Source organism: Astatotilapia calliptera, chromosome 10, assembly GCF_900246225.1.
Source record: "Astatotilapia calliptera chromosome 10, fAstCal1.2, whole genome shotgun sequence".
NCBI classification, from domain to species: Eukaryota; Metazoa; Chordata; class Actinopteri; order Cichliformes; family Cichlidae; genus Astatotilapia; species Astatotilapia calliptera.
Genome location: NC_039311.1, coordinates 19,233,638 through 19,260,637, shown reverse-complemented (window position 1 = coordinate 19,260,637; position 27,000 = coordinate 19,233,638). Strand labels below are relative to the sequence as shown.

The following is a 27,000-nucleotide window of genomic DNA, read 5'->3' as shown; positions in this document are numbered from 1 at the left end:
GAGAACATTAAACTAGTAAACAAATAGGTGGACCACAGCAAGAGGTGACATTTATTTTCTTTTTAATAATGCTCAACAATTTACCACAATTAGAAATTGTTCCAGTTCTGAAATTCCTGAATGGGCAACAGCAAAATAATTTATTAAGAAAATAAACATACGTCTTCAAAAAATATACAGTCGTTATGCTTCACGAACACCGAGCTCCCAGCGAGTGAGGGATTGGTCTGAAGACAGATTCACATTGTGATGATGAGGTCATAACAGCTGACATGATGGTCGAGCTGAAACACAGATTCGACCTGGAGGGGTGGAACGATGAGTGGCGAAGAAGCAGAACTTCCCTGAGCAGGTAGTCCACTCCAGACCTGCATCTTAAACACTCCGCCAGTGTACAGACACGGACACCGCACACGAGTCTTACGAACGACTCAGAAACACACATGGAACACTTAAATCTTTCCCGCCAGGTGTAGCTCCTCCAGAACTTGAAATTTGTCGTTGCGGCGCATCCATATCGCTGAACATCACAGCCATGCTTAGCTGGGGTGAGGAACATCTGCTGATTTTTCTTTCTATGGAAAGAAAAGACAGAGTCATTCACAGGTCACAGAATAACAGGAGAAATTATCGAGGCTGATTTATGGTTGCAAACTGATTCACTCTGGCAGCTACGTGAAGTTCTCTGCACCGCTGGATGTCACTTGGTGAAACATAATATCTGATTAGAGTGCTGCATGTTAACATGCAGGTGCAGCAGTGGATGTGCACCAACATCTGGGCTGCAGCAGCTGTCGAGAAACAAGAACTGCGGCTCCTTCAGACTGTTTATCATGGCACTGAAGATTAAGGTCAAAGACCTGTTAAGGAAGTAGAGGACTGTTTGTTACACACTTCCTGCTCGCTGGCTCATCAGTGTGCATAACAAGGAATGAATTATTGCCAGCTTTTGTAATGTAATTAGCTGCTATAGTATCATATGGCTGCAATCTGACTCTGAACTGAGGAGGTTGAAGCAACATTTGTGTTCTTGGATTTTGCTACGCCAAGTACTGTTGACTGGTTTCACTTACCCTAATGTGGGCAATCAGGATAAGCGGTTATCAGAGACATGAACAAGTCTACTTGATTCTGATGGATTACAACTACAAGAGTGTTTTTTACTCTCTCAGCTGTAGACTCAGTGGTGTTTAAAGCTGCGTACACACACAAACCACAAGCAGCTACAGGTGAAATAACCACAGGTGACAGGAAGTGAGCAGGACAAGATAAACTTTTCTCAACTTCCACCTGAGCGACTGAAGCGACTACAAGTGAGAGTGAAGAATACAGCTGATTGACATTTGACTTGTCACTGATTTCATAGCCGTTGGTCTCTAATCTTGAGCCTAACCTGCTACGGAACAGGTTTTTAGAAAATGTTAACATGTGAACCTTCCTTGTAATACTGAAAACCCAAGGTTAAGTCTGAAGTTAGGTTGATAAGGCCAAATCCTACTTTGCAGTACAGATCTCTGGGCTGTGGGGCATTTGTGAAACAGCCAAACAGAGCACGCCTACATGCAACACCACATGTAAAATTAGGCAAGCTAGCACACAGCAAGGTGTAAAAAGACTATATAATGAAAAAGGATACATCTCTCCTGATCATGGGAAATACAATCATTCACTTTAGTGAAAACAAGCAGGAAGAAGCTGATGTTTTCCTGTTAACAGAAACATATACAAACAAACTGCAGGACTCCCTTGAATCCTTCTACTCAAGGGCAAATCTTTGTTTTTTTTAAGGTTTCTCTTGAGAGGAAAAGCTGGCTCGTTAGTTTCACCCATTCTTGAATTTAAAAAAGCAGAGCCAACTTTTCTAATTTAGGTAGTTATTGTTCATCTGCATGTCCTTTTGGTGGTACAATAAAATCTCCTTCCACTGTTTCATATGGTAAATTCATCATGTTAGGGTTTGGATGTCTAAGTGGCAAAAACACTTTTAACGCTTTTAAACTCACGTGTGAGTAGTTGAACTCAGGTGCCAGGGGCTCCGTTTTTGTGTAGTCGGGAGGGTTGGCATGGGGGTTGTAGCCCAGGCGAGCCAGCATGGGAGCGATTTCAGCCATGTCGTTGACCACGTCAGGGGGAATTTGCCCCACCCACTTGGACAGTGCCTCCGTATTCACTGGCTTCATCACCTGGTCTGTCGAACGCTCCACCCTGCAGAGAGCCAAACACCCACGTCATGTATGCGAGTGCGCAAGTTTTATACAAAGAGAAATTAGTTCTGCTCATTCATTTGATCTCTTTACAACCAAGGCGTGCCCCTTCACAGCAGCCTCAATGGGAAATAATAATTCATAAGTTACTGGCCACCAAAGAAAGATAAATAAAAGGGTTAAATACAAAAATAAAATATTAAAGAATAAAATAAATGCATTTTTTCTGTGTGCATTTGTGTCATAATCATGATTGGCAAGAATAAAACAGTTTAGTTCTTTAGCGTATTATTAATTTGCTTTTATTTTGTGTATCGACAGAAAATAATAAAGAGCGTCACAAAGAATTGCAGATGAGAACAGAGAGTAACTCGGAGGAAACTAGTCATTTTAAATCTTCCATATAACTCCCTCTGATTTAATTAATGTGTGCACCCTGTTCCACATTTCCTACTTTAAGCATTTGGGTGACTAACACTGCACCGGCCGTTGCATAACTTCTCAAAGTGAGGGTGCTAATTCTCCCAGAATGTGGCCTAATTCCTTCAAATGCGCGCCAAGTTTCAGTTTAGCAGCCAAACTCCCACCAAATCCCCCGAGCTTCTAGCCTGCAGAGAAATGCTCTACTTGAGGCACAACAAACAAGTGGAGCAACACAAATTAAAAAGTCTTTCTGTGGGAGTCCTGTAAGCTTTACTTAACCCTGAAAGGTTTGGCTGATTTAAAATGAAGATTTTCGGCATCCTGCACGACGTGATTAGTATTTTTTTTTTCTCATGGTGGGTTTGCCTGTTTTGAGTTGCATTTTTAGACTTGTGCTTACTGCTTACAGTCCTGATTTGCATGAGAACAAAACATCTGAGGTAAAACCCACAGGGTCAATCGCATTTGGTGAAATTCCCTTAAGACTAAACCTGAAACTGTTAGGGGAAAAATTCTGCAGCAGTTTTTTTTATAATAATATAAATGTATTAATCAATAATGAAAACAAACACAAAAACATACACTTGAACTTAAAGTGATTTTTTTTGCTAAATGTCACATTACATGACAAAACACATGAGTTTCAACTTTAGAAGACACGAAGGTCTCACAGTCATGTGACTTCCTGTGGTTTAAGACTTGTTTTGAGTGAACACCTCACACATATCATTCTTCACACATATTTTCACACCGTTGTGCACCCTGCTATATCTGACACTGTCATCTTAAGAAACAGAAAATCTGTTGGAATACAAAACATAAAAAAACCTGCAGGACTGAGGAGGATCCCAGTGAATTAGCTGAGATCACTCCGCACTTTAAACCCTCGGTGCAGACAGAATGAGTAAAAATCAAATTTTTTCCAGGTGCAACAGTTTCACTTTATTTCTCACTAATGCAGATGGAGTACTATCATATAGAAATGGATGAAGAAAAATGCGGCCATATAAAATAACTTATTCATTACATTATGGAAGACTTTATTTTAATTGCACTGTTGTTAATGAGGACAGACATACGTGTTGGCACCACTGCAGAGTAAACAGTCCAACTGGTGCCTTTCTTAATCTGAGAAGGCCTTATCATTCAATAAAGCATGTTGCAGTGTAAGAACATTTACTTTTACTAATGATTTGCTCTGTATTTTATTACAATGAAACTTTTATATGTTCATATACAGTTACTGAATAAATATCAAAGATGAGTAAGCAAAAATGTGGTCAGCACATGGAGTGTGTGAGCGAGACGTGTGAGAAGTGGGAATCTCAGCTGGCTTTCAGAAACCTGAAAAAAACAACACTTTCTATCGTGAAATATAGCTGCCCCTCAAAGCCAGCGGGGCGTGAATTCACAGGATGAGTAAACCGTTTAAATTCAGCATCATGCATGTGCACAGCGTATATGGCCTAACAATAATAACAGGAACACAGCCTATTAACTGCAAGCTAACTGCATATTCAGCAAATCTGTTTCTTTCATGCAAACCAATTAAAAAACTTCCCTAGACCTCCTCTAGACTGGATATGGCCGGATGTGTGTTGACCATTCACTTCATGCGCATTGGAGAATTTTTACCATCCTCCAGCAGAGACTGCATGAAAATTTGCAGGATTACTCCTGAGTCAAATTTGACGGTCTGATTTTCACTTTTGAAACAACTGAAACACTTTTGGTTTCTCAAGTTGTGAAACATCAAATTTTGCAAAACTAGTAAAATGGGGAAACCTCAGTTAGTTCAGTTTTGAATAAGTCGAGTGAATTAGGGCACTTTTAAAAACAACAAGGGTTGAACAAAATGCTGTGAACCAAAGCGGTATAAAATGCAACAGGAAAATAGAGAAAAACAGAAGACAAACAAGAAGCAAAACAAAAGAAAGGTGAAAACTCAGTCACATTTAAACGCAGCTGCAAATGGCTGAATAAACTGAGTATTCAGCATACTCCTCTCACAAGGGACAACGTCTCTCTTTGTCTGTCTGGGTGCTGCAGCTCTCTGCTCTGAACAGAGTAGAGGGGGCAAGACAATGCTCTGTCCAAAGGCACTAAATCCAGCAAAGAACGTTACAACTTCTCAACAACAGTATGAACTTACAGTGCGTCACATCACACACAGTTTCATCCATTTTCTTCGGCTTCAATTCAGGTTTTTATGTGTAGGCTAGGGGGCTGGTGTTTATCCTACCTACCATAAGGTGAGAATGGGCAAGCAGTCTGTCACAAAACCATTCACACTCATGTTCACACCTATGTGCAATTTTAGAATTACCAGTCAAGCTAACCCCACTGACTGCATATCCTTGGACTGTGAGGAGGAAGCCGGAGTACTTGGAGACACCCCTGCAGACACGGGGATAACATTTGAACATAGGGCCTTCTTGCTGCAAGGCAAAAATGCTAACCACTGCACAATCGAGTTCTCAGTCTAAATTTTCATCTAAAACGCCTCCTACACCCCTTCTGGATTTCCAACTTGGAAAGCTGGAAGAAAGCTAGCAGTAGACACAACCGGTAATAAAACTTGAATCTGCACTGCCTATGTTGTGCGTTTTTGATCACTGATCAGGCTCTGTTCATGTACGTGTTTGCAGCGGTATTTTTAAGTGTGAAAACAAGTATTGTGCTCTCTTGCTAGTGATGCATGAATCGTTCAACCTCACTAAGAAGCAAAGCAAATCCCGTTTTCACTCACTGTCCTGCCTTTACTACTGGAATGTGCTCAGATGACATCTCAGTTCAGAGCTACCTGGAAGGCGGCAATTAAGTGATGACCTCTGCTGTGAGAGAGAGCGATGTCAGGAGATAAGCCTTCCAGCTAGGGTGTGTGTTTAACATTAGCGTACAGCCCAACAGAAGATACCCTCTTACATGCTACTTGATGCAACCAGACTACAAGGCTGATCCAGCAGATCATTACATAACTAGCCCTATCTCTCTGTGCTCTTTTTCCCCCCTCATTTAAAAGTGTAAACAACAAACAGAAACTTCTGTTAAACTATTTTTTACACTTAACAGAAATAAAATCATTTCTAAACAGAACTGAAGGTGAAAATGCAAAGTATGCATGTGCATTAAAACCATGTCATGGTTGAAATGTAATGTAATCTAAACTTCTTCAGTGCATGCACACATTGCATGCAAATACATTAGGACTGCTGCTACTTTTAAAGGTTAAAAATAAACCACTGTGGGTACCGGTATCTTATCATGTGGAGAGTTTCAGTGTAGTGTGCTGTTTATTATGCTGAGGTTTTGAGATACCCGCTTCTAAAACGTTTGCCACAACAGAAGCTTTCATTTGAAAAGACATTTGAATCAAAGGCAGATATATAAAGGACGGCCCATCTGAAAACTTTATAACATTAAACAAACAAGTATCACTAAAGCTAGCACATATTTCATATACTCACTTTGATAGAGACACACCACCAGCCTTTCCAATCAGCTCTTCGTGGTGCAGCACCGATGGGTCCCACTGCAAATCCAGAAAGTGCAGCAACTTTCTCATTTCCTCCTCTGGGTGGAGGACAAGCTGCTCATAACGGATGGGCTGACACCTAGCGTATCCGACCGCCTGGCACTGGCTGAACATGGTCTCCACCGCACTGCTCCACTTTGTTAGGCAGTCCCTGTAGCTGGTCAGGTCAAAACCGGAGATGGTCACCTATGAAATGAGGCACAGTGTGAAGGTCACCACAGGAATCCCGACAGGGAAAACTCAGCGAGATGGCATGGGTTTTTTTGCATCTCTTGTGGCTGCTCGAACAGCCAACCTGAGAGGACGCTGTAGCATGAAGGAGAAAACAGACAAACGCACCTTGCGTGATATCATTGAGTGCACAGTTGCCCGTCCATCTCGTAGCATGAGCACAAACTTTGCTTTCGGGAAGATGTGAGCCAAATAAGACAGAGACTTCAGTGCAAACGGGTCCTTGTTGCAAAGGCGAGGCGCAGGCTCCCCGTGACCAACTATCACCTGGAACACACACACACACCCCGAATAAAGTCAATTATCATCATCTCAATATACAGAAATAATAACTGCATCAATATAAGGACTCACAAATGTCAGCAAACCCCTGCAGGCAGATCACTGAAACTATTGGAATGAATGTCATCAATCAAAAAACTTGAAGTTGGAAAAATTTGAACAACAAACATGTTTGAAATTGACCACAACAAAGAGTGCGGACCCAGGACATTTTATTTGTTTCTATCACCTGGCGCCACATATGAAACTCAGCCACGAGGTAATTAATACGTAATGCACTAGCTCAAACATAAATGCTGGCAACAACGTCAACCACTTCTTTAGATCGCGTCGCAGCTCTACAAAGATTCCCAGCAGAAGTGTAAATCGCGCTTAATGGCAACTCACCGCTGTATTATTGTACTAAACAATAAGGTGCTGCCACTTAGACAAAATTTCCACATCAGCGCTTTTATAGGGGAAGAAGTTAAAACTGTAAACATTTATTCCAGGAAGTTTCATATTATTTCATATTTCTTATTAAACTGCTGCAACAAAGGTCTGAGCTTTTTTACTGGTGTATCGTTAAAATGAAGGTAAAAACCAACACAACTGAATTAACTTCCCACTTTTTTTTTTCCATACACCATTTCTGCTCATTGGGAACTTCTTCCTGTCTCCTTCCTGGAGTTTGTATTGTTTATTGTTCATGGGGTCTCTAAGCTCCTCTTTTCTATTTCATCTAACCCTATACCAGCTGTGACAGATGTGTGCTCCTCCCTGAGCCTGGTTCTGCTCAGAACTTATATCTGACTGTTAGGGAGAGAAAGAGAGCGAAAACCTAACTCACAACATAAAGCAGGTTCAGACTGCTGTTGCTGTAAAGTGGTCCTATATAGCTAATTAAAGCAAAAAAAAGGAACGTTTTACAATATCCTGCAGGTTAATCTGGGCAAGCTAAAGATTTTCAATGCTGAAGAACTAAAAGATGAACTACAGATTCAAAAATATGGAAATTTGTCTTCCAATATTGGCATTTCTCTGGGGATTTATTGGGCTATACATGTGAATACAAACATGTGACCCTGTCTCTCTCACACACTCCTCACCATTAAAAAACATGAAGATGTGTTTCAGTATCGCAAAAGCAGCCTGAGAAACCCACCTCCAACAGGAACGCTCGCACAGCTGAGTCCAACACGTGGTCAGTGACGCCGGCCTCATCCAGTCGTATTCTCTCCTTCACTGAGCGGCTCCAAGTGGCCCTCATGGTCAAGAGGCGGGGAATCACTCGGGTCTCTTCTCCACACCGCACGGCATTGTGGGCGTCCAGCATGACGCGCATCAGTGTCGTGCCGCTCCTGGGGAAGCCCCCAATGAAGATAATGGGTGTGTCTTCTGGGAAGTGATCAGTCAGGGATAAGCTCTGATTGCCTGAGCCCAGAGTGAGCTCCATCCAGCGGCGCCGATGGCTTTTCGGAGGGCAGTCTACCCCGCTCATCCCCAGGTAGAGAAGGGAGACGGAGCAGAGGAGCACGCAGCCCAGCAGCAGGTTCGATCTGGTGCTCCTCATTGTTGGGGAGGTGTGTGTTTGGGAGTTAGGAGGACATAAAATTAATTCAGGGTCAGCTGAGGAGACTGGAGGGACTCACTTCAGTTTAACTTAGCCAGTTTGACAGTCAGCTTTTAGGATGAATGCTGGAAGTGATCCTGAAGGAATCCTGGAGGATGGTGTCTGGGAAGGCTCCTCACTTTTTTGCAGTTCTTTGGACCCGTTATCGGTGAGCAGGATCCAGGTGTGTCGCACTCCACAACCAGCTGTGCGTTTTATCCATGCTTCCTACCTAAGACAAGAGAGGAACATGTCATAAAACTCAGAAAAAGCTGCATAAGAATCAGCTTATGACCAAAGACACTGTGTTTCTCAATGACGGTAAAGCACTTCACTATTAGAGTACTTTCCCAGCCTCATTTTCCAGCTTCTGAGTATTAAAAAGCATGATTATCATGTTACAAATTTCCAATAAATAACTCTCAACATTAGCCCAGAGTGAGTTATCATCTGCTAGCAGTGTGCGAATGGTGGCCGTCGTTTTTGCCAAGAACACTTGCGCGCGCGAGCACGCACGCACACACACACACACACACACACACACACACACACACACACACACACACACACACACACACACACACACACACACGGGCTTTCAGAGGAGCTGAAATGCATCCAGTTTTTCTCCTCAAAGCATCTATTTTGCATCACTCCTCCGGGGAGCCGCCGACTGCTAAAGCCATATCAAAGTTCACTGCGGCACGCAACGCAGACACACTCTCAGGCAATGTTTCTGAAGCCACTAATTACAGCTCCCTCATGCTTTTATTCTCACTGACAGTTTCTGCCACGCTGAAACGCAAATCAATTTGTTAAAGCTCACATTACTATTGACCAATTCAGACATCCTGCAACTTCCCCATTTATCTTCTGCAATGTGCATACGAGGAGTTTCACAAGTCGGTGTTTAATTCCTCTTACTGGCACTCTAAAACAGCAAAGCATGTATAAAGCACCGAGCCACTACTTACTTAAGTAAATGCTTGAATTAATGCAACTGAAACTGCAGCATCTTGCAAAAGTGTATCTGAAATATTCCTCCATTTCTCAGGGGCATTTTGGCATCTTGCTTGTTCTGTCTGGGTGTGGAGGGATCCCGAACATCTGGATGGCATGTGGGGGAGCAGTACCCTCTGTGGGTTGGATGAAACCGCCTGAAAAAATGTTCTCTCTGGCAAAACTAAAAGTAAAAACAGCTGTAAACGAGGACATTGGGGTTGGGCTGTGATGGTTTGGTGCTGTCTTAAACTATCCTAAGTCTAGTAGCACCCGAACGATTTTTACATGTAATTCTAATTTAATTTGATGCAGAGATTAAGCCACTTGGAGCCTGCAGAGAATTAGGGCAAAGTACTGAGTCTTGATGCTTTTTTTCGCCCCTTTTTCCTCAACAGATTTAAAAGCCTGGATCAGACATGTTACAGAAAAAGAAGCATATTTTCCAATTTAAACACTCCAGTGTTTTAGTCCTCCCATTGCCAGTTAAACAGACATGTATGGATAGTTTTTGTTTTACATACAGATTCAGTTGAAACAGAGAAGGGAAGGAAATCCTCTCGAATGAGAAACATTAGTTTCTGATTATTTGATGGCACCTGAAGTGCTGAAAATCTACTGGATATTTTATTTTTAGAGGGAGCAAAACACTAGGAACACTTAATTTGTATATTTTTTAATGCTTAGTAAACCACAAACAAAAGTCAGTTCTCCTTTACTGCACTTCAGTGGAAGTAATAACAAATATCTGAAAACTCAGGCAAACCTTTCTGCATGGGTAAGCATGTGTTTAGAAAGAATGGCTAAATTGGTTTCTGCAAACACAACATATCTGAAAACTGTCTTTTCACAAACACACCTAAAATAATAAGAGGAATGAACCGTGATCACAGTCCATCTGCAGAATCTGCAGTTCAGGTGGGTTGCAAGAAAGCAACACCTTTGAAACCTTTGAGCAGAAGACTGTCACGAAACCTCCAAACAAATATATAAACTGACTTCCTGCCAAAGATAAAAATCTTGACAGTTATGTTTTAAAGTTTCAGTTTGCAGTTCTCACCACTGAATATCCATGTTCATTCGTTTTTATGTTTACTTTATTTATACGATTTACCGTAATGACAGGCTTTCCTCAGTGAAGTGAATGCTCACCTCAGGTCTCTATATTTGTTTTATTCCTCATTTATTAACGGTGTTTGAATTTTTAGCCCCGCTCACCTGTTCTTACACACACAATGCTTCTGGTTTACAACAGTGAACACACTCTCACCACACACTTTGTTAGGCACACCTGTTCAACTGCTTGTTAACACGAATATCTAATCATCCAAACACATGGCAGTGACTCAGTTGGATGTTGTTCCCAGACAGGCTGATCTGAGTATTTCAGAAACTGCTGATCTACGGGGCTGTTTTTGCACACAGTCATCTCCAGTGTTTACAGTGAAGGGTCCAAAAATAAAAATAAAAGAGCAAATACCCAGTGAGGGACAGTTCTCTGTGAGAAAACGCCTTGTGGATGCCAGAGGTCAGATGAGAGAATAACCAGTATGCAATAGAGAATCTTTGAAAGCAAAACACGTGAACTGGGAAGCAGATGGGTTACAGCAGCAGAAGACCATACTGGGTGCAACTCCTGTAGACTAAGAACAGGAAACTGAGGCTAAAGTGCACACAGGCTCACGAAAACTGGACAACTGTCACTTGCTTGCTGTGACGGTAGGGTCAGAATCTGTTGTAAGCAATATAAAAGCATGTTCATGAAAGCACCCATCGTGCCTTGTATTGACAGTTCAGGCTGATGCTGGTGTAATAATGTCGGAGATATTTTGTTACCAACTAACCATCATTTAAGCACCACAGCCTACCTTGAGTATTACTGCTGACCATGCCTATCTCTTTATGACTGCACTGCGCTCTTTGCTTTTGATGGCTATTTCCAACAGAAAGCAACACTTTCTGGTTTCCTGACATGACAATAATTTCACTGTACCCGTATGTGCTCCACAGTCACCAGATCTCAGTGCAGTAGAGCACCTTTGCAAGGGAACAGGAGATTTGCATCATGGACGTGCAGCCAAAAATCATGTCAATAATGACCAAAATCTCTGAGGAATGTTTCATGGAATCTGTGCTATGAAAAATCAAGACAGTTTTAAACCAAACAGGGATCCAACCCAATACTAGAAAGATGTACCCAATAAAGTGTCCAATGAGTGTCTCTCACAGGAAACATGTAGCTCTAAAACTAATGAGCGGATCTATGGGTACATCCCTTCTGAAACCCAAAATGATTAGCTGACAGAAAAGCAGCTGAAACAACAGTTTTACTGTCATTAAACAAGGAAGAAGTGTACAAAGTCTACTAAATCACTGTATATCCGTCCTATATCTGGAAGACATTTATCCTGCCATATAAAATGCCACGTTAACCCTAGCTTTAGTAAGGAAATAGTCCTTACTGTCACACAAAAACATACCCTTTGCTCCACATTTAGTTTGTAAGGATGTGCCCTCCTACTCTGTGCTGCATTGTTTCCTCTCGGTGTCAACAAATGTGAAATGACGGTCTCAAAGGCTTATGCTGAGTTGCAGCTGCTTCATCCTGAATTGAGGCTCTCTCTCGTTATTTATTTATTTTTGCCGAGTTGCACAAAAATATGTTGGCCCAGCTGGCTGCTGGTGGGTGTATTTGAAACAGGTCACCGCTGTCACTGCAGTGCGCGTGCTTGTATAAATAGGATTACTGCACGGCAGCAGAGCGCAGGCCCAGCAGCCACAAACATCTGGTCTCCCTGCACCCCGAAGCAGGAAGGCAAAAAACCCGCCAGGTGAGTGAGTCAGTGCCCCGCTGGCGTTCACACACACACACACACACACACACACCGGGGACACCTACGGCTCTCCATAAACGACAGCCAGACTGTCACGGCGCGTTTTCACCGCCTGCACCTGGTATGGATGGGCTAATTCGGTTCCATTTAGATAGCTATCCTAGCTGGAAATGTCTTAACCGTGAAAAAGAAGAAAAAATGGTGTTCACTCACCAGCCGAAATACGAAGAAGAAACACACACATGGACCTTAAGCCAGAGGCAGACAGCTGCTCTGTCTCCCCCCACCTTCTCAACACACACACATCGGTGTTTACTCTCATCTATGGGCGAAGGTCACCGCCGTGGTGTCTACACCATTTCCTAACTTCGTGAGAAGTCGAGCTGTATCTAACATTCACACAGAGAGCGAGAGAGAGAGATAGGGGAGCAGACGATACGAGCGCAGGCTGGCAGAGAAAGCTGGGCGCTGATTGGACGAGCACAGCTCTCAATTCTAAAACGCATCTGCTTGGACGATTCTGATTGGTGGAGGCGTTAAAGGGCAATTTCGTCGACATAAGAGAAGCCGAGCGAAGCAAAGCAGTTGCACCGGAGGCAAGAATTACTTTACCTTATTGATTTGTATGCTCTCAGTAAAAGCCCACCGGGGAAATTTAATCACAGCGCGCGATTTAAAGGAGGTTAAAGCCGCCTCATTTAATTTACCCATCGTTTCATTAGGAGCAGGTTTTTGGCTACCCTTAACATCGCCTTTATGATAGATTGCGGCCTCTGTGGACGACCATGTGTGACCAAATTACAAGTAAAGCTGCCAACATGCAATAAATAAAATATTCAATATCGACTCAGTCCATGGATAAGTCATGAGAGACATGAATAATAAATGAAATAACTAGTGAGGTGATGAAAAAATAAATAAAGGAAAAGAATTATATGCTTTTGCTTTATACGCTGACACTCTCTGGCCACTTCATTAGAAAGCCAGTAAGTGGACATCAAGTCAAACAATTTAGGCATGTAGATATAGTCAAGATAACCTGCTAGAGTTCAAAGGGAGCCTCAAAAGGAAAGAACCATTTCATTACAGCAATTATGGTGATTATTGTTGGTGCTGGTCTAATGACCTGCTAGGATTTTCCCACACAAGCATCTTTAGGGTTTACAGAGAATGGTCCGAAAAAGAGGAAATATCCAGCGAGCAGCAGTTCTCTGTGCAAAAATGCCTCGTTAATGTCTGAAGAGAATGGCCTGACTGCTTTGAGGACACATAAGAACAAAGGTTTGCAGAAGAGCATCTCTGAAAGCGCAACCAAATCTTGAAGCAGGTGGCCTACAGTAGCAGAAGACCACACTGGGTGCCACTCACTGTCATCTTAGAACAGGAAACTGAGGCTCATTAAAACTAAGCAACAGGAAATTGGAATTACACTTGGTTTCATGAACACAACACTGAGATCACTGCACTCAATTGGCCTCCAGACTCACCAGATCTCAATCCAGTAGAGCACCTTTGGGGTCTGGTGGAGCAGAGTCTCATCATGGATGTGCATCTGAAAAATCTGCAGCAACTGTGTGATGCTGTCATGTCAATGTGGACATGGCATCTCAGAGGGATGCCGTGAAGAATTAAAATCACATTGCCAAGTAAATACTGAGTCTAAAGCACATCCCTGTTTTTGTAAATGCACTGTGACTCATTTTAACACCACATCCTATTTCATATGTAGACTTTTTCCCCTTTTTACTTCTCCCCTATTTAAATCTGAAAAAAAAATTCCCTCACACAAGCGTAGTCCTCTAATGGAAAACTTTAATTACAATAATATGTCAATCTTTTCCCCCAATGATGCCAAAGATATGTTGCCTACTTCCACTTTTACTGTGTTCTTACCAGTCTTGACTGCAGAACAAAATTAATATAGTACAGTAAAACTGTCGGATTTGGTAGTTCGTTATCGTAAGAATGAAAGTAACAGCGATAATTGTCATTGTCATATAGAAATTAATAAAGTGTTCCTCCTGTTTACATTTACAAGCATGACCGATTTGGCTGGGTTGGGGGGCTTGGCGCACTCAGATGTGCTGTCCAAAAAATCAGTGTTCACTTCACTTAGGCGTCCCGCCTCGGCAAGGTACTTGGCAAGCACAGGAAACTGATGTGATATGTCAACAGGAAGCCCAAAAGCAGAAATGTACATGACTCTAACCAGCACATCCTTCCTCTACTACAACAGAAAGTTGAGAAAAAAAAACTGGAGTTGATCCAGGGCCTGTGGTTAAAGAGTTTGTGCTGCAAACCTGTAGTTTATATCCCGTGTGACCTCTGCATGGTTACAGAAACACATCTCTGTGAAACATGTCCTGCAGTACTGACAACTACAGCCCTGCAGCCATACCTGAAAGCAGACATAGTGGCTGCAACTTTTCTGTGTGATCCAAAATTACAAACAATCGCTGCATATTTCAGCTGTTACATCTCTTTGTAATGCAAAGGGAAAAAAAGTGTCAGCATGTTTTAAAAATCATTGCTTCGCAAACTGAATAAGAGTTGAGTGACAACCTCTTGGCTTATATTGTTCTTTGTTATTACACAGCCAATCTAATCATACTGTTTGATCTTACATTTATGCTGCACCAGCTTAAGTTTAATCGCACAACTGTCTAACATTGCAGCTTTGGAAATCAGAGTCCAATAATTCCTATTGTGACACACTACCCTGTTTGATTTAACGCAGCTATGTAGTATGAATGCACATAGAGAAACAATCAGTATATCTTCTTCTGCTTATGTAACAGGTCAACTTGATGTGAATTATCAAGCTGTCAGGCAGCATGTGTCCCATCATGCACAGTTCAATTAGTCGTGCAAATAATCACAGTCCATCCAGTTCTGCAGTTATCTCCAGTTCTGGCCCATCATGGTGTCATGACTGTTCGCCACCATCATCCATCTCTGTGTCTGCTGGAGCTGCGTTTTCTTGCTCTGGGTCTCCCGGTAGGACATCTGTGACTGTCTGGATAAGCTCCTCAATCTGCTCCTCTGATAGTCGCTCTTCACTCTCTTCTACCATCTGAACACAGAAAGAAACTTCAGACAGTGCAACACTAAAGCCTCCTGATGTGATTTCATCTTCTGTTTTCAGTTTGTTTTTGCTTTATGTCTTTGTTCTGAAGCTTTTGATCATATCACATGATTTCCATCAGTAGATACAGTTTGCCAGCTTTCATGGAAGTGTCGATGCTTGAATGTCCAAAAGGGGCAACTAGTCCCTGAAGTGCTCAGATAAAACTGGGAAGAGATCTGTAAAATATCTACATATTACTGAAAACTGTTGAATTCTACAAGCTGATGAAAACCATGTGATATGAGATTAAAAGCACCAGACTCAACAGCGTCACTTTATCAGTGGATTCTTCAGCACATTTAGCGTCGGCAAAGAACAACTCAAACTACATTTTTACACAGTCTGAATGAGCCCAGACTGCTGCAGGGACACTCCAATCTACTAACTTTAATGTGCAAGGTGGATATTTTTTGGTGGTGTTATTTTCATCTGTGATTTACAGCTCCACGGACAGATTCTGAGTTGAAATGACCCACAAATCTGCATGTTTGACATCATTTTTGTTTTTTCTTCAATAATAAAGCCTTAAAAAAGTGGCCATTAGCAGAGGTTAGGTTAGTAGTCCTATGTAAAAACAACACAAAACAAAACAAAAACAGTGTTTCTGTCCCGTCTGTGGAAGCCAGGCTCATCTGTTCCTACTTAAGTGAGCCATCACACAGTTCATTTGTATTATTCAAACAATTTGAAGGTGCATTTGCTTTGCTTGTTGTTGCCTTCACAAACGTAGGTGTCCATGCCGCCTGCCTGCCCAGCAAGATCCTTTTACAGCTCGGACGTATAAAGCAGAATACCAGCACACCTATTCTTTAAGTCACTCTGAGAGTACAGAGTCATTTCTAATTAAATGAGAACAATGTAATAAATAATAATGTAATAAAAACACTGTAGATATGAAGATGCAATTTAATTTAAAAACACTCACAAGCTGGATTTCCACTGCAGTCAGAGGCCGGTGGTTCAGTAGCTGTAGTTTTTCTGCCCTGTTTGGGAGGAAAAACAGTTCTCATCTAAAAAGAGCTGTGCATCTTATGCTGACTGTAAAGTTCTATTGAAAGCATCAAGGCTGGAAGTTAGTGTGATGGCCTGATCTTACTGACTTTGTGAGTTTGTGCGGCACCATGGTGGTGAGAAACTCCTTGACAATCTCAGGGCTCTGTCTGCTGCAGGGCGTCTTCGATAGGTACTTCAGCGTCTGGTGGAAGTACAAACCAAACTGTGGCTGTGCTTTTGAAAACGGGTAAACATGACAGGCACGAGAAACGCAGAGGATGTTTTCTGACCTCATACATGATGGTGTTGAGGTTCTGCTGCCCGGCGCTGTGTTTGTGCTTCCCGCTGTCCTTTCTCTGCTCCTTCAGGTCTGTGAGGAGTTTGAACACCTGAGGAACACACAGGTAAACAAAAGTGTCATCGGCCTGATGAGTTATTCTTTGAACTGACCACAGAAAATAAAGAAGAAAGTGAGAAAATATGACCTTACCTCATAGTTGCTGAGCATTGCAGCATTAGCATTTTTCCTGAGAATAAAAAAAAAAAAAAAGTAAGCATTTGTTTTTGAGGGTTATCTCAGTGGAGGCTGTGGTGTTTAAAAGATGTTTATACAAGGTAGAACAGATCCAGGCTTTCATGTTTTTTTATGCCAAATTCTGACCCTACCATCTAAACATTACAGCAGAAATTGAGACTCATCAGACCAAGCAAAATTACTCCAGTCTTCAGGTGTCTAATTTTGGTTATTCTATATGAACAGTAGCATTAGTTTTCTGTTCTTAGTTGACAGGAGTGGCACCCAGTGTGGTCTTCTGCTGCTGCTGCTGTGACTCGTCTACTTCAAAGTTCAACTCGCGATGCTCTTCTGCATGTCTTGGTTTCCTAAATATACTGGGTTGTAACCATCTGATTTACCGATTTTAGATATTTGAATTGATAAAGTGGCCACAGAGTATTTGTGTAGCACATTTGTAAACAATATAAAATATGGGCTACCATAGCAATGGGATTGCAACTATTAATATACTAAGATTATTTGTTCAAACGAGCCAGTTTAGTGCTAAGTGTCAAAATCTCAGCTTTATCATTATTATTATTATTATTATTAGTAGTAGTAGTAGTAGTAGTAGCAGTAGTAGTAAATAATGCATCAAACAAAAAGAAAACATCTCGCGTGAGAGAACCTGGCATCTGTTTTCACGTGTAATTTATAAATAAATAAAAAATAAAAAACAATTTCGATCAAAGCACAAAAATCTGGATCAGTAAAGTGCTGACAAATGCACTTGTTATTATGTTCTCATTAACGTTCTGCTGCGTTTACTTAATTTATTTGTTTATTGTTTATTTCAGATTAACTGGAAAATGTGACTACAGCCCTCACACGGGTCCCAATAACTGAACCGGAAACTAAAAGACAGCGAGGCAGATTCTGCACTTTTAACCACAGCGTTTATCCTCAGGTGAAACAAAACGTTATAAAAATATCAGTTAAAATTATGCAGATATAAAAATGAAATCCATTTTAACTCAAAAACGGTCTTACACTTCCATTTCGCCTGGCACGTCGCTCCGTTACAAATGTGTCCGTGTGGGAATGCTAGTCCGCCTTAAACGTTCCGCCGCTAGGTAACCTCGATGGAAGTTGGAGGGCAGAGGCCAACCTGGTAAAGGAAATTAGTACCTGGGGTATCAGGTTACTGTATGAAAAATAAAAAAACTTTCATCTGTATCTTTTTTTCTTTAATTGTTGAAATCTCCCATTCCGTCACTGTTTTGCTTTATGCTGCCCTCTGCTGTTCAGACTATTTATGATTTTATAAAGGCTGTTTATTCCTAATGTGAACATGTGAAGCAGCAGTCTTACAAAAACTTATTAACATCCAGATTAAAAACTGTAGAGATATGGCCATCTGTCTCAGCACGATCTTTCTGAAAGTCTAGGAGGAGGGGCTAATGCATATGACAATGTAACTCCAGACACCTTTCTGCACGGACAGAGATTATTCTGCAAGGCATCACTCCTACTCTATGGGGGACCACAAGAGCCACATGCGTCGAAATAAAGAATTCTGTGCTTAAATAATGAATTGTACAAAAAATTATGCATTTGTAAAATCATTGTATTTATCCAAACATCAGTAAATTATTACATTATAATGTAATAATTTAATTTAAAATAAAAACACAATTTTTAAATAAAAATATCCATCAAAATATACTTCTGATCAAAAATGAATTTCACAAAAAAATTTAATTTTCAAAAAAAGCCTGATTTCCACAAACATTTTCAAATTCCAAATTTTAAAAACAGGTCTTAAAAATCGTTTATAAAAACAATTTAAAAAAAGTGAAATATGTAAATGGATTCAACAATCAAAGCTATATTTCCCAACAGCACAAATTAGCTATGTTTTTGTAAGCTGCTGTGCTCTTCACAAATAAAGCTTGAAGCAGCTCAGACTATTAGAATCAGGACTGAGGCCTGTTACATTTCTACAGTGTTAGAGCAAAGGCTGCAACCTACAGCCTTTAACTCGTGATTAAAATGCTGACAGTGAACACATCAGTCCAGATGTTAGCACATTACTTTATGATACTGAGAGTTAAAACAACTGAGACAAGGTGATTAAAATAGTAACTGTCAGTTCTCTCGTTCCTTATATGATTACCCTCTGCTAAGACTGGAGATGAAACTACTGATTTGAGCTCATTTGATTTAATATGCGGGTGCACACATTCATTCTCAACTGGACATAAATGATGATCAAGAACAATGTTTAGTTTTATTATTTACATGATGTCTGTGTTTATTAATGCAAGTAAATGAAGTAAATTGAAAGTAAATACTCAAAAGTTGGATGTATGATGGACATCGGTACAATTTAAGCATTCACAGCACCTACAATATCTACACCTGTGTAGTGGCAAATGTACAGATCTCTCTCATATATATCTCTATCTATTGTGTCAGTCGCTTAAATTATCGTGACTAAATACTCATGATAAATCGCAAATTAATCTTTTTTTTAAAATCTGTTCTAAAGGAACTTTAGGATACTCTTCATGTTTCTAATACCTTAAACAGTATGGGAGTGGACAAACTACTATACTTGCTTTATGCAAATATGTGTTTATTGTTAATCGCAACAATTCAAAACAATGAAAAATACAATGAGAAATCCAGAATACTGTTCAACAAAGCCTCAAAAGGTACTGAATACTCAAAATTATGCCGAAAAGAATCATATACTCCCACACAACGTAACTGTTTAATTTACCATTAGAGTGGGATCAAAACAAGGAATGCAGTTAGGTATGAATAAAACAATTTGGCTATACTTCTTTTTGCTCTCCAGTTTTTTTTAAGCAGAGGCTGAGCAACCCAAGCTTCTTCCTCCTTTTTTCCTAATAAAACATGAACATGGAAACAGCACATAGGAGAAACAAAGAATAAAAATAAAAAAAAACCCTAGAACATACAGTACATGGGTTGTCACTATTACTTTGCACTAACCCAATTGCTCAAACAGACATGCATCTTAACATTTTGAGATGACAGGGCAGCTCGCTTGTTCTGAAAAACATGCCCAGAAAGTGAAAATAACCTCTCACATGGTATGGATGTGGCAGGTGTTGCCAAGTACATGCGTGCAAGGTAGGCCATCTCACTGTGTGCCCCTTCATGCTTGGACCACCATTTCTGGGGACAGTCCTCTATGTCAATAGTTGGCTCTGCCCTGTATCGCTCCACACATTTCTCAATATAGTCCTCCTCTTCATCAGATGAAGACTCTGAGGCAAACATGAGAGCTGATCTTTTCTTAGATGGCTCATATGTTGCTGGTTGTTCAGGCTGTGCAGGCCTCTGCCTCTCCCTGAGCAATGCACTGATCAAGCGCCACACCTCAGCCCTGTCAGCTCTGCTTAGACACTTAAGACCCTTAAACCTAGGATCCAGTGCTGTTGCAACCCTGAGCCACATGATGTTAGTTTTTTCCTTGTGCTTCTCCATTTCTCCTTTAAAGGTCTCCTTGAAGTTAACCATGTAAGCTGGGTCATACTCAGAGACCTCCATCACTCGCGACAGGTGACACAAAGCTGGCAACACCACTGAGCAGGAAACAAACTTCTCCCCTCCCAAAAGTTCAGTTATATACCTGCAGTAATAGAGAAACATACGTCATTACGAATTTGTTACATTCAATCACAAAAGGTCAAAATACATTATACACACACTCTCTATGTCAGAAGTGGTAAGAGTAAGTATTAATAAATTACCTGCAGTGTTCAAGGACCGTCTCCAGCTTCTTCAGTTTCTCCACTTCAGCTGTTGTTGGCATTGTGACATTAGTTGGATGTAGTGCCAGTGCATCTCTCAGTGGTTCTTGATTTCTCAGAACATGCTTGATCATCTCCAGGGTACTGTTCCATTTTGTTGATACGTCCTGTGTAAGTGACTCCTTTTTATGAAAATGTGCAATTTGCTGTTGTTCGAGCTCCAGTGCGTTCGGTGGGCTATGGTTGAAATGGCCTATGACCTTTCTGCATTTTGCCAATGCGCTGTTAAATGGACTGTTCTGTAGAGAAACTGTGATGGCTCGATGGAGGCTGTGTGCGATGCAAGGCATATGCTCTACAGGTAGCTGACTGGCCGCTGCAACCATGTTGCATGCACCGTGAGTGGTCAGCGTGCTGACTTTATGTTCAATCCCCCACTGTCTAGCTACCTGCAGAAACTGCTCGGCGCACGTGTCGGCGAAGTGCTGCTCCTCTGTCTCCATAACAGTCAGAACATGCGACTTCAGTTCCCACTGTGGTGAAAAATAATGTGCTGTTATTCCAAGGTAACTGTGATTACTTCGAAAAGTCCAATAGTCTCCGGTGAGCGCAACCGTATTGGTCTGCCCCAAAGTCTCCTCGACTTTGGCTTTCTCATCTTCATATAAGTTGTGGATCTTGGCTACAGTGGTGGCTCTCGAAGGCAATTCATACGTGCAGTCGTTGGACGCTATGCGAATTATTTCAAGTAGCCCCTCATCCTCCACAATGTCAATCGGCCTCCAAGCTGTAGCCACCCATTTTGCTATGGCTGTTGAAAGTTTGTTGGTTGTAGAATTGTCCATACGTCTCCTTTGAAAGCTATCCAGCATGGTCTGCATCTGGCGAGGGAGATTCTCTGCTTCAGCTGTGTGCTTGGCTAGCAAATGGTATTTGAGACTGGACGTGCTACGGTGATAGCGCAGTTCACATCGACAGTAAATACAAACTACTTTGGTCTTGTCAAGAGATCCATCTGGCATTGCTTTAAAATTGAACTTGCCGTTCAAAATACGCCCTTTTTTGTCCATTTCTGCTCACTAGCGATGGCTCGCTTGAAGCTGAAGCTCCGGTGAGTCCACAACACGCTGGTTCTCGACGCTTGATTCGTTTGGTCAGAGTCACGTGATCAGTGGCGTCCGAAGCTTCGTAACTGATACGATTCGCGAGATTTGTGGAGTGTTTTGGTTGTGAGATAGCAAACCACTGATCGTTTTATTAAGAGATATCGAGCCAGCGAGGAAGAGAGGTTCTGTCGTGTGGGAGTATTTTGAATTGATTTTGGTCAATCGGGTGGCTTTGTCAGCTTTCTGTTCTTGTTTTTCGCTTATGTTTTCTGTTCAAATGTTAACAAAACAAAAATCTGCTTTTCATAATATAAATATCGTTAAATAACTTTAGAAAGACTTCCATTTGACTCTTTAAATTTAAAATAAACTAATAAACTAATCTTAAAATGTTATTCTACAAAATGTGCTGCAATTTAATTTGTTTATTCTTCAGGTGATAGTCTGTGGGACCCAGGAAGACTGAATCTAACCAACATGCATTGCAGTTTCTGTGCACTCCAGCCTCTTCTGTTCCATGTGAGAGGAATTTCTTTTGGGCAAGACAAAAAAGAAACAGACTCGGTCATCACACAGTGAAACAAATTCTCTTGTTAAATAATAATGAAAAAATGCTACATTAAAGGCATCACGTTTTTGCTTTACAAGTTCATAAGCATTTTCCTTTTCCTGTTCACAATCAATTCTACCCCCCCTCCCCCACAGGTCATAAATAAGTATACGATAATTGGCCTAATATCATATTATTTATAAACATACCTGTCCAGCTGTCCAGTGATTAATTGCACAAGTACATGGAGAGAGGAACTCACAGCACAAACATACTCCATAATGTGTTGCACATTATTACAATTATTTTTCATCTTTTGTATTTACCAACATCAAGATGTCACCAGCAAATACCACCATGGCGCATGTTTAAACAAGGAAAGTTTATTGATCAAAACTATTCATTTAACGAATAAACATAACTTCTTTTTTCAACCCCCCAAAAATACATGTTCAAAGCAACACAATGGTGGCCTAATATCAGCCTGAATTGTGAACTCCACTCTGTGGAGTCGGCAGTCATAATGAAGCAGTTCGTTTTATTTTGTAGATTCAAGCTGCTTGTTATATTTTTGGCCACCAGATGTCACCAGAGTAAGTAAAATTTTATTTATATAACACATTTCTAGATAAAAAGATCACAAAGTGCTTCACAAAGTATAAAACAAAAACAGACAAAAGTTAACAAAATGCAATTCTACAAAGATGTGTTTTTAGTTGTTTTTTAAAAGTGATCACTGAGTCCGCAGATCTTAAGTTCTGAGGAGTGGACTGTATTGAAAAGCCTCGAATAATAAACCCTTTTAAACAAGCTTCAATGCTTCAGAAAGCTTAATTTGACAATCACTACTACAAAACAGTCACAGCAATATAAAAAAAAAAAAATTCCCATCTCGCCCCTGTGGGCGGTCTGTCCTTTCAAGCTTGGGTCCTCTACCAGAGGCCCAGGGGCTTGAGGGTCCTGCGCAGTATCTTCTCGCTGTTCCTAAGACTGCGCTCTTCTGGACAGAGATCTCCAATGTTGTTTCTGGGATCTGCTGAAGCCACTGGGACCACTGTTACCTTCACCCTCCACATTTTCTTGAGCTCTTCTCTGAGCCGTTGGTATTTCTCGAGCTTCTCGTGTTCCTTCTTCCTGATGTTGCTGTCAATCGAAACCGCTACATCTATCACTACGACTGTCTTCTTCTGTTTGTCTACCACCACTATGTTCAGTTGGTTAGCCATCACCATGTCAGGGTTCCCTGGCCACTGAGAGTACACCTTGGCTCGTTCTGTAGAGAACAGCTAGTTTCTTCTCGTGCCTTCAATCTCTCTGGTGTACCTCTTCGAGTGGCTGGCCAAGGCTGTGAGTCTTTGCTTGGCAGTTTCCAAGGCCTCAGGTACAGAACCAACTTACCTGGATGATTGAGCATGGATTTAGAAACTATTGATTTACGTTAATAAGTGAGTGCAGACATTTCTGTCCTCTTATCACTTAGATTTCTGAATCTTAAGAGTGAATCAATTTACTGCAGGAACCGCACACCTAGTCATCAAATGTTTGGTAAAGCAGCATGAGTACTGTAAAATTTAGTAGGTTCCTGTTAAAAATCACACAAGCATCACACCACATCTGGCATATATACTTCTATTTTATACAGTACACAGTTGAAATTATAATCTATATATTCCAGTCATCCACTTATCAGCAATTCTTGAGTAAATGGATGTCACTGATAAATCAGTGGTGATTCACCTGCAAGTGTTTTTAACAAACTGTTTCTTGTTTTTTTTAGAACTCATCAGCAGCTGTATTTAAATGTCTTGTTCAATTTTCCCAACCTGGAAGCCAAGCTTCTGAGTCTTATCCCATGTAGGTGGCTCTTCTATGTTGTGCCGCTTCTTTCCAAGATCCAAGCTTTTTCACTTGTGTTTTCTTTGTCTAATATTTTAATTTGTTTAATGATTTGAAACACATTTTCACACCACTGTACGTACACAGAAGTTCAGTTCAAAAACTATGAACACAATCCAATATCCACAAAACAAATATGTAAGACTGCGTTCTTCCATTTGCGCAACATCTCTAAAATTAGAAATATCCTGTCTCAGAGTGACGCTGAAAAACTAATGATAGGGACTAGAAAGAGAGAGCAGATTTCTCCTGTTTTGGCTTCCCTTCATTGGCTTCCTGTTAAATCCAGAATTGAATTCAAAATCCTGCTCCTCACATACAAGGTCTTAAATAATCAGGCCCCATCTTATCTTAATGACCTTGTAGTACCATATCACCCTATTAGAGCACTTCACTCTCGCTCTGCAGGCCTACTTGTTGTTCCTAGAGTATTTAAAAGTAGAATGGGAGGGAGAGCCTTCAGTTTTCAGGCCCCTCTTCTATCGAACCAGCTTCCAGTTTGGATTCGGGAGACAGACACTATCTCTACTTTTAAGATTAGGCTTAAAACTTTCCTCTTTGCTAAAGCATATAGTTAGGGCTGGACCAGGTGACCCTGAATCCTCCCTTAGTTATGCTGCAATAGACGTAGGCTGCCGGGGATTCCCATGATGCATTGAGTTTTTCCTTTCCAGTCACCTTTCTCACTCACTATCTATTAACAGACCTCTCTGCATCGAATCATATCTGTTATTAATCTCTGTCTCTCTTCCACAGCATGTCTTTATCCTCTCTTCCTTCTCTCTAACTACAAAACAACCCCAAGAGATGCGGTTAAATCCCCTCTCCAAGTCCAAAACACCCGATATATATCGACCAATTGGCCTTACTTGGACAACCATTCTTCCATAGCATTAACAACAGACAAAAATGAATGGCCTGTATTTATATAGCGCTTTTACTTAGTGCCGATGGACCCAAAAGCGCTTTACACTACATTCAGTCATCCACCCATTCACACACACGTTCACACATTGAATTAAATTAAGATTTAAATTGTTTAAACTGCTACTTTCAGCTGCAGAAACTATTAGAAATTTTAGTTATTGTGGACTTTCTAGTGAAAAACACCATCAGGCAACACGGTCAACAAAGATCACTTATGGCCACTGAATTGTTGAGTGCAATATTAAATGTTGAGATTTCTCCTCTCAACAAGTTTCTTCACACACTGACCAAAATGTCTTGCTGTCAAATGCAATTGCAAACAAGGTATTTCTTCAGCAACAAACTCTGAACTCTTCACTATCTGGATAATGTTGCCTTCAGTGGTATTTGGAAAAGGATAACCAAAGTTAATTATACTCTGGGTTTGACTAACAAAGTGTATTCCTGGAGTATTTTATTTATTCAACTAAAAAATGTTTACGATAAAATTGTAAGTTAAACTCAGTAATATCCTGCTGTGGCTTCTTCTGAAGTTTTTCTTCTACACGAGTTGGACCAGCCGGCTGAAGATTGTCTAGGCTTCCCTCACTGCTTTATCAATATAGACACTGATGGCCTTCCCGTGCTGCTGAAGCATTTCTATATCTTGCTGTGTGTCCTGGTTTCACTGTTGGATGTTGAGTCATGTTGGCCTGAGCTCTCTCTGCCTCTCAGTCCTTTCTGCTACAGCTGACACTGTGTCGTGGCCTCTGTGTTCCTCCATACCACAGAGGTTAACTGATATACTGCTGATCGCTGGTTCTGAAAAGTCCTAATTTCATACCGAACCTGGAGGTGGCTCTCACAGTAAGAGGCCACACACCGCAGACAGGAATTGGAGACTTTCAGGGCTCTCCCAGTGCACACACCACAGGCCACATCTTTAAGTCCAATATAGTGTTGTGGATGAGGAGCAGTTTAGAGTGCTAGTCTTCTTCTGCTAATTAGGTGTTTGCAGAACTAGCTTTGGTATGAAACCCTTTCTGCACTGATAACAGCTGGAAACTCTTCTTAATCTCCTCCTCTTCCCAGTAGTTCTTGATACAGCTTATTCAGTAGTTGTGCCCACAGATAAGACTTGTTGGATACTTGAGTAAATCCAGACAGATTAAAAAGCACAACTTCTTCTGGTCCAGCTGAACCCTCATTCAGACATTTTCATTTCCTTACAGTAGATCAAATCTGAGCTTTGATCAGCTTAAGCCTGTGTTTCCTGTGTTTAGATCTGCAACGAATAGCACTCATCACTTTTTCTTTGTTCTACCTTGTTCAGAGCTGTCTGAAAAAAATGCAAGTTTCCCTTCATTCCAGGAAGAGGAGTGGCTTCTCTCTGGCAGTGAACAGCAGTTCAACATGCATTGTATGCTTGACAACAGGAACAGAAAAATCTGTGCTGCAAAATATATTTGTTGTGGATTTGGCTCTGAATGTAGAATCTGTGTCCCAAAAATTCCAGCGTGACACAAAGTATAATAGTTAGTAGTATGGGTAGAATTATCTGCTAATTTGGGTAAAAAGCTGGAAGAACATAGCATTAGTCCTTCTGCTCCAGTTAGCATTAGCTGCTAAAGTAGCAAGCTGGAGCATGTAACACTGCTAATGCTGAAAAAAAAAACCCCACTGTCCAACTATAACTTACGCCCTGAAAATCTATCACTGAGGAATAAGTAAGGGGATATAAGACGGAAGGAATTCAGTAAAATCTATTAGAACATAAACTTGCTCAACTCAGTTCCCATATCCTGTAAAAACCCATGCATGTCAGAGGGTATGGTGTTTGTACTGGCTCTGTTATTTACCCTGTAAACATTTAAAAAAAAGAAACTAAAAAAACCAATTTTTTTTGACTCTGTGCTCACAAGCATTCAGAATGCTGCACATATTCCTACCATATGTTTTGAATACAGACAAAATGCAAAGATTCCTACAAATTTTTACTCATATTTCAGACTTTATTACCTGATGTTAACAGTGGACTCAGT

The 27,000-nt window shown here is 41.0% G+C and overlaps 3 protein-coding genes across 4 annotated transcripts; all 3 read right to left on the bottom strand.

The window, feature by feature from the left end:
* Positions 1-45: 45 nt before the first annotated feature.
* On the bottom strand, positions 46-12,578 carry tpst1l (tyrosylprotein sulfotransferase 1, like). 2 transcript variants are annotated; one of them, XM_026181482.1, is made up of 6 exons: positions 12,313-12,578; positions 7,820-8,498; positions 6,502-6,660; positions 6,095-6,348; positions 2,004-2,205; positions 46-575 (listed from the first exon to the last, which is right to left on the bottom strand). In XM_026181482.1, the coding sequence occupies exons 2-6, from the start codon at positions 8,225-8,227 to the stop codon at positions 540-542; spliced, it is 1,059 nt and encodes a 352-aa protein (XP_026037267.1). In that variant the 5' UTR covers positions 8,228-8,498; positions 12,313-12,578; the 3' UTR covers positions 46-539. The 2 variants fall into 2 exon arrangements, with proteins under 2 accessions (XP_026037267.1, XP_026037268.1); XM_026181483.1 differs by lacking the exon at positions 12,313-12,578 and adding an exon at positions 9,241-9,765.
* A 1,313-nt stretch (positions 12,579-13,891) lies between these two features.
* crcp (calcitonin gene-related peptide-receptor component protein) lies at positions 13,892-17,870 on the bottom strand. The gene is made up of 6 exons (XM_026181484.1): positions 17,766-17,870; positions 16,710-16,746; positions 16,510-16,608; positions 16,327-16,421; positions 16,152-16,209; positions 13,892-15,172 (listed from the first exon to the last, which is right to left on the bottom strand). The coding sequence occupies exons 1-6, from the start codon at positions 17,771-17,773 to the stop codon at positions 15,026-15,028; spliced, it is 444 nt and encodes a 147-aa protein (XP_026037269.1). The 5' UTR covers positions 17,774-17,870; the 3' UTR covers positions 13,892-15,025.
* Positions 17,871-19,336: 1,466 nt separating this feature from the next.
* On the bottom strand, positions 19,337-21,711 carry LOC113030457 (zinc finger BED domain-containing protein 1-like). The gene is made up of 2 exons (XM_026181940.1): positions 20,501-21,711; positions 19,337-20,379 (listed from the first exon to the last, which is right to left on the bottom strand). The coding sequence occupies exons 1-2, from the start codon at positions 21,568-21,570 to the stop codon at positions 19,722-19,724; spliced, it is 1,728 nt and encodes a 575-aa protein (XP_026037725.1). The 5' UTR covers positions 21,571-21,711; the 3' UTR covers positions 19,337-19,721.
* Positions 21,712-27,000: the final 5,289 nt, after the last annotated feature.

Excerpts from the sequence above, each read along its gene's own strand:
- tpst1l (XM_026181482.1), bottom strand. The coding sequence starts at position 8,227 with ATGAGGAGCACCAGATCGAACCTGCTGCTGGGCTGCGTGCTCCTCTGC. Across the intron at positions 6,661-7,819 it reads TGCGAGCGTTCCTGTTGGAG|GTGATAGTTGGTCACGGGGA; the intron begins GTGGGTTTCTCA and ends TGTGTGTTCCAG. Across the intron at positions 6,349-6,501 it reads ACTCAATGATATCACGCAAG|GTGACCATCTCCGGTTTTGA; the intron begins GTGCGTTTGTCT and ends CTCATTTCATAG.
- crcp (XM_026181484.1), bottom strand. Across the intron at positions 16,422-16,509 it reads TCAACACCATCATGTATGAG|ACGCTGAAGTACCTATCGAA; the intron begins GTCAGAAAACAT and ends TACTTCCACCAG. Across the intron at positions 16,210-16,326 it reads GTGCCGCACAAACTCACAAA|GGCAGAAAAACTACAGCTAC; the intron begins GTCAGTAAGATC and ends CCTCCCAAACAG.
- LOC113030457 (XM_026181940.1), bottom strand. The coding sequence starts at position 21,570 with ATGGACAAAAAAGGGCGTATTTTGAACGGCAAGTTCAATTTTAAAGCA. Across the intron at positions 20,380-20,500 it reads ACGGTCCTTGAACACTGCAG|GTATATAACTGAACTTTTGG; the intron begins GTAATTTATTAA and ends CTATTACTGCAG.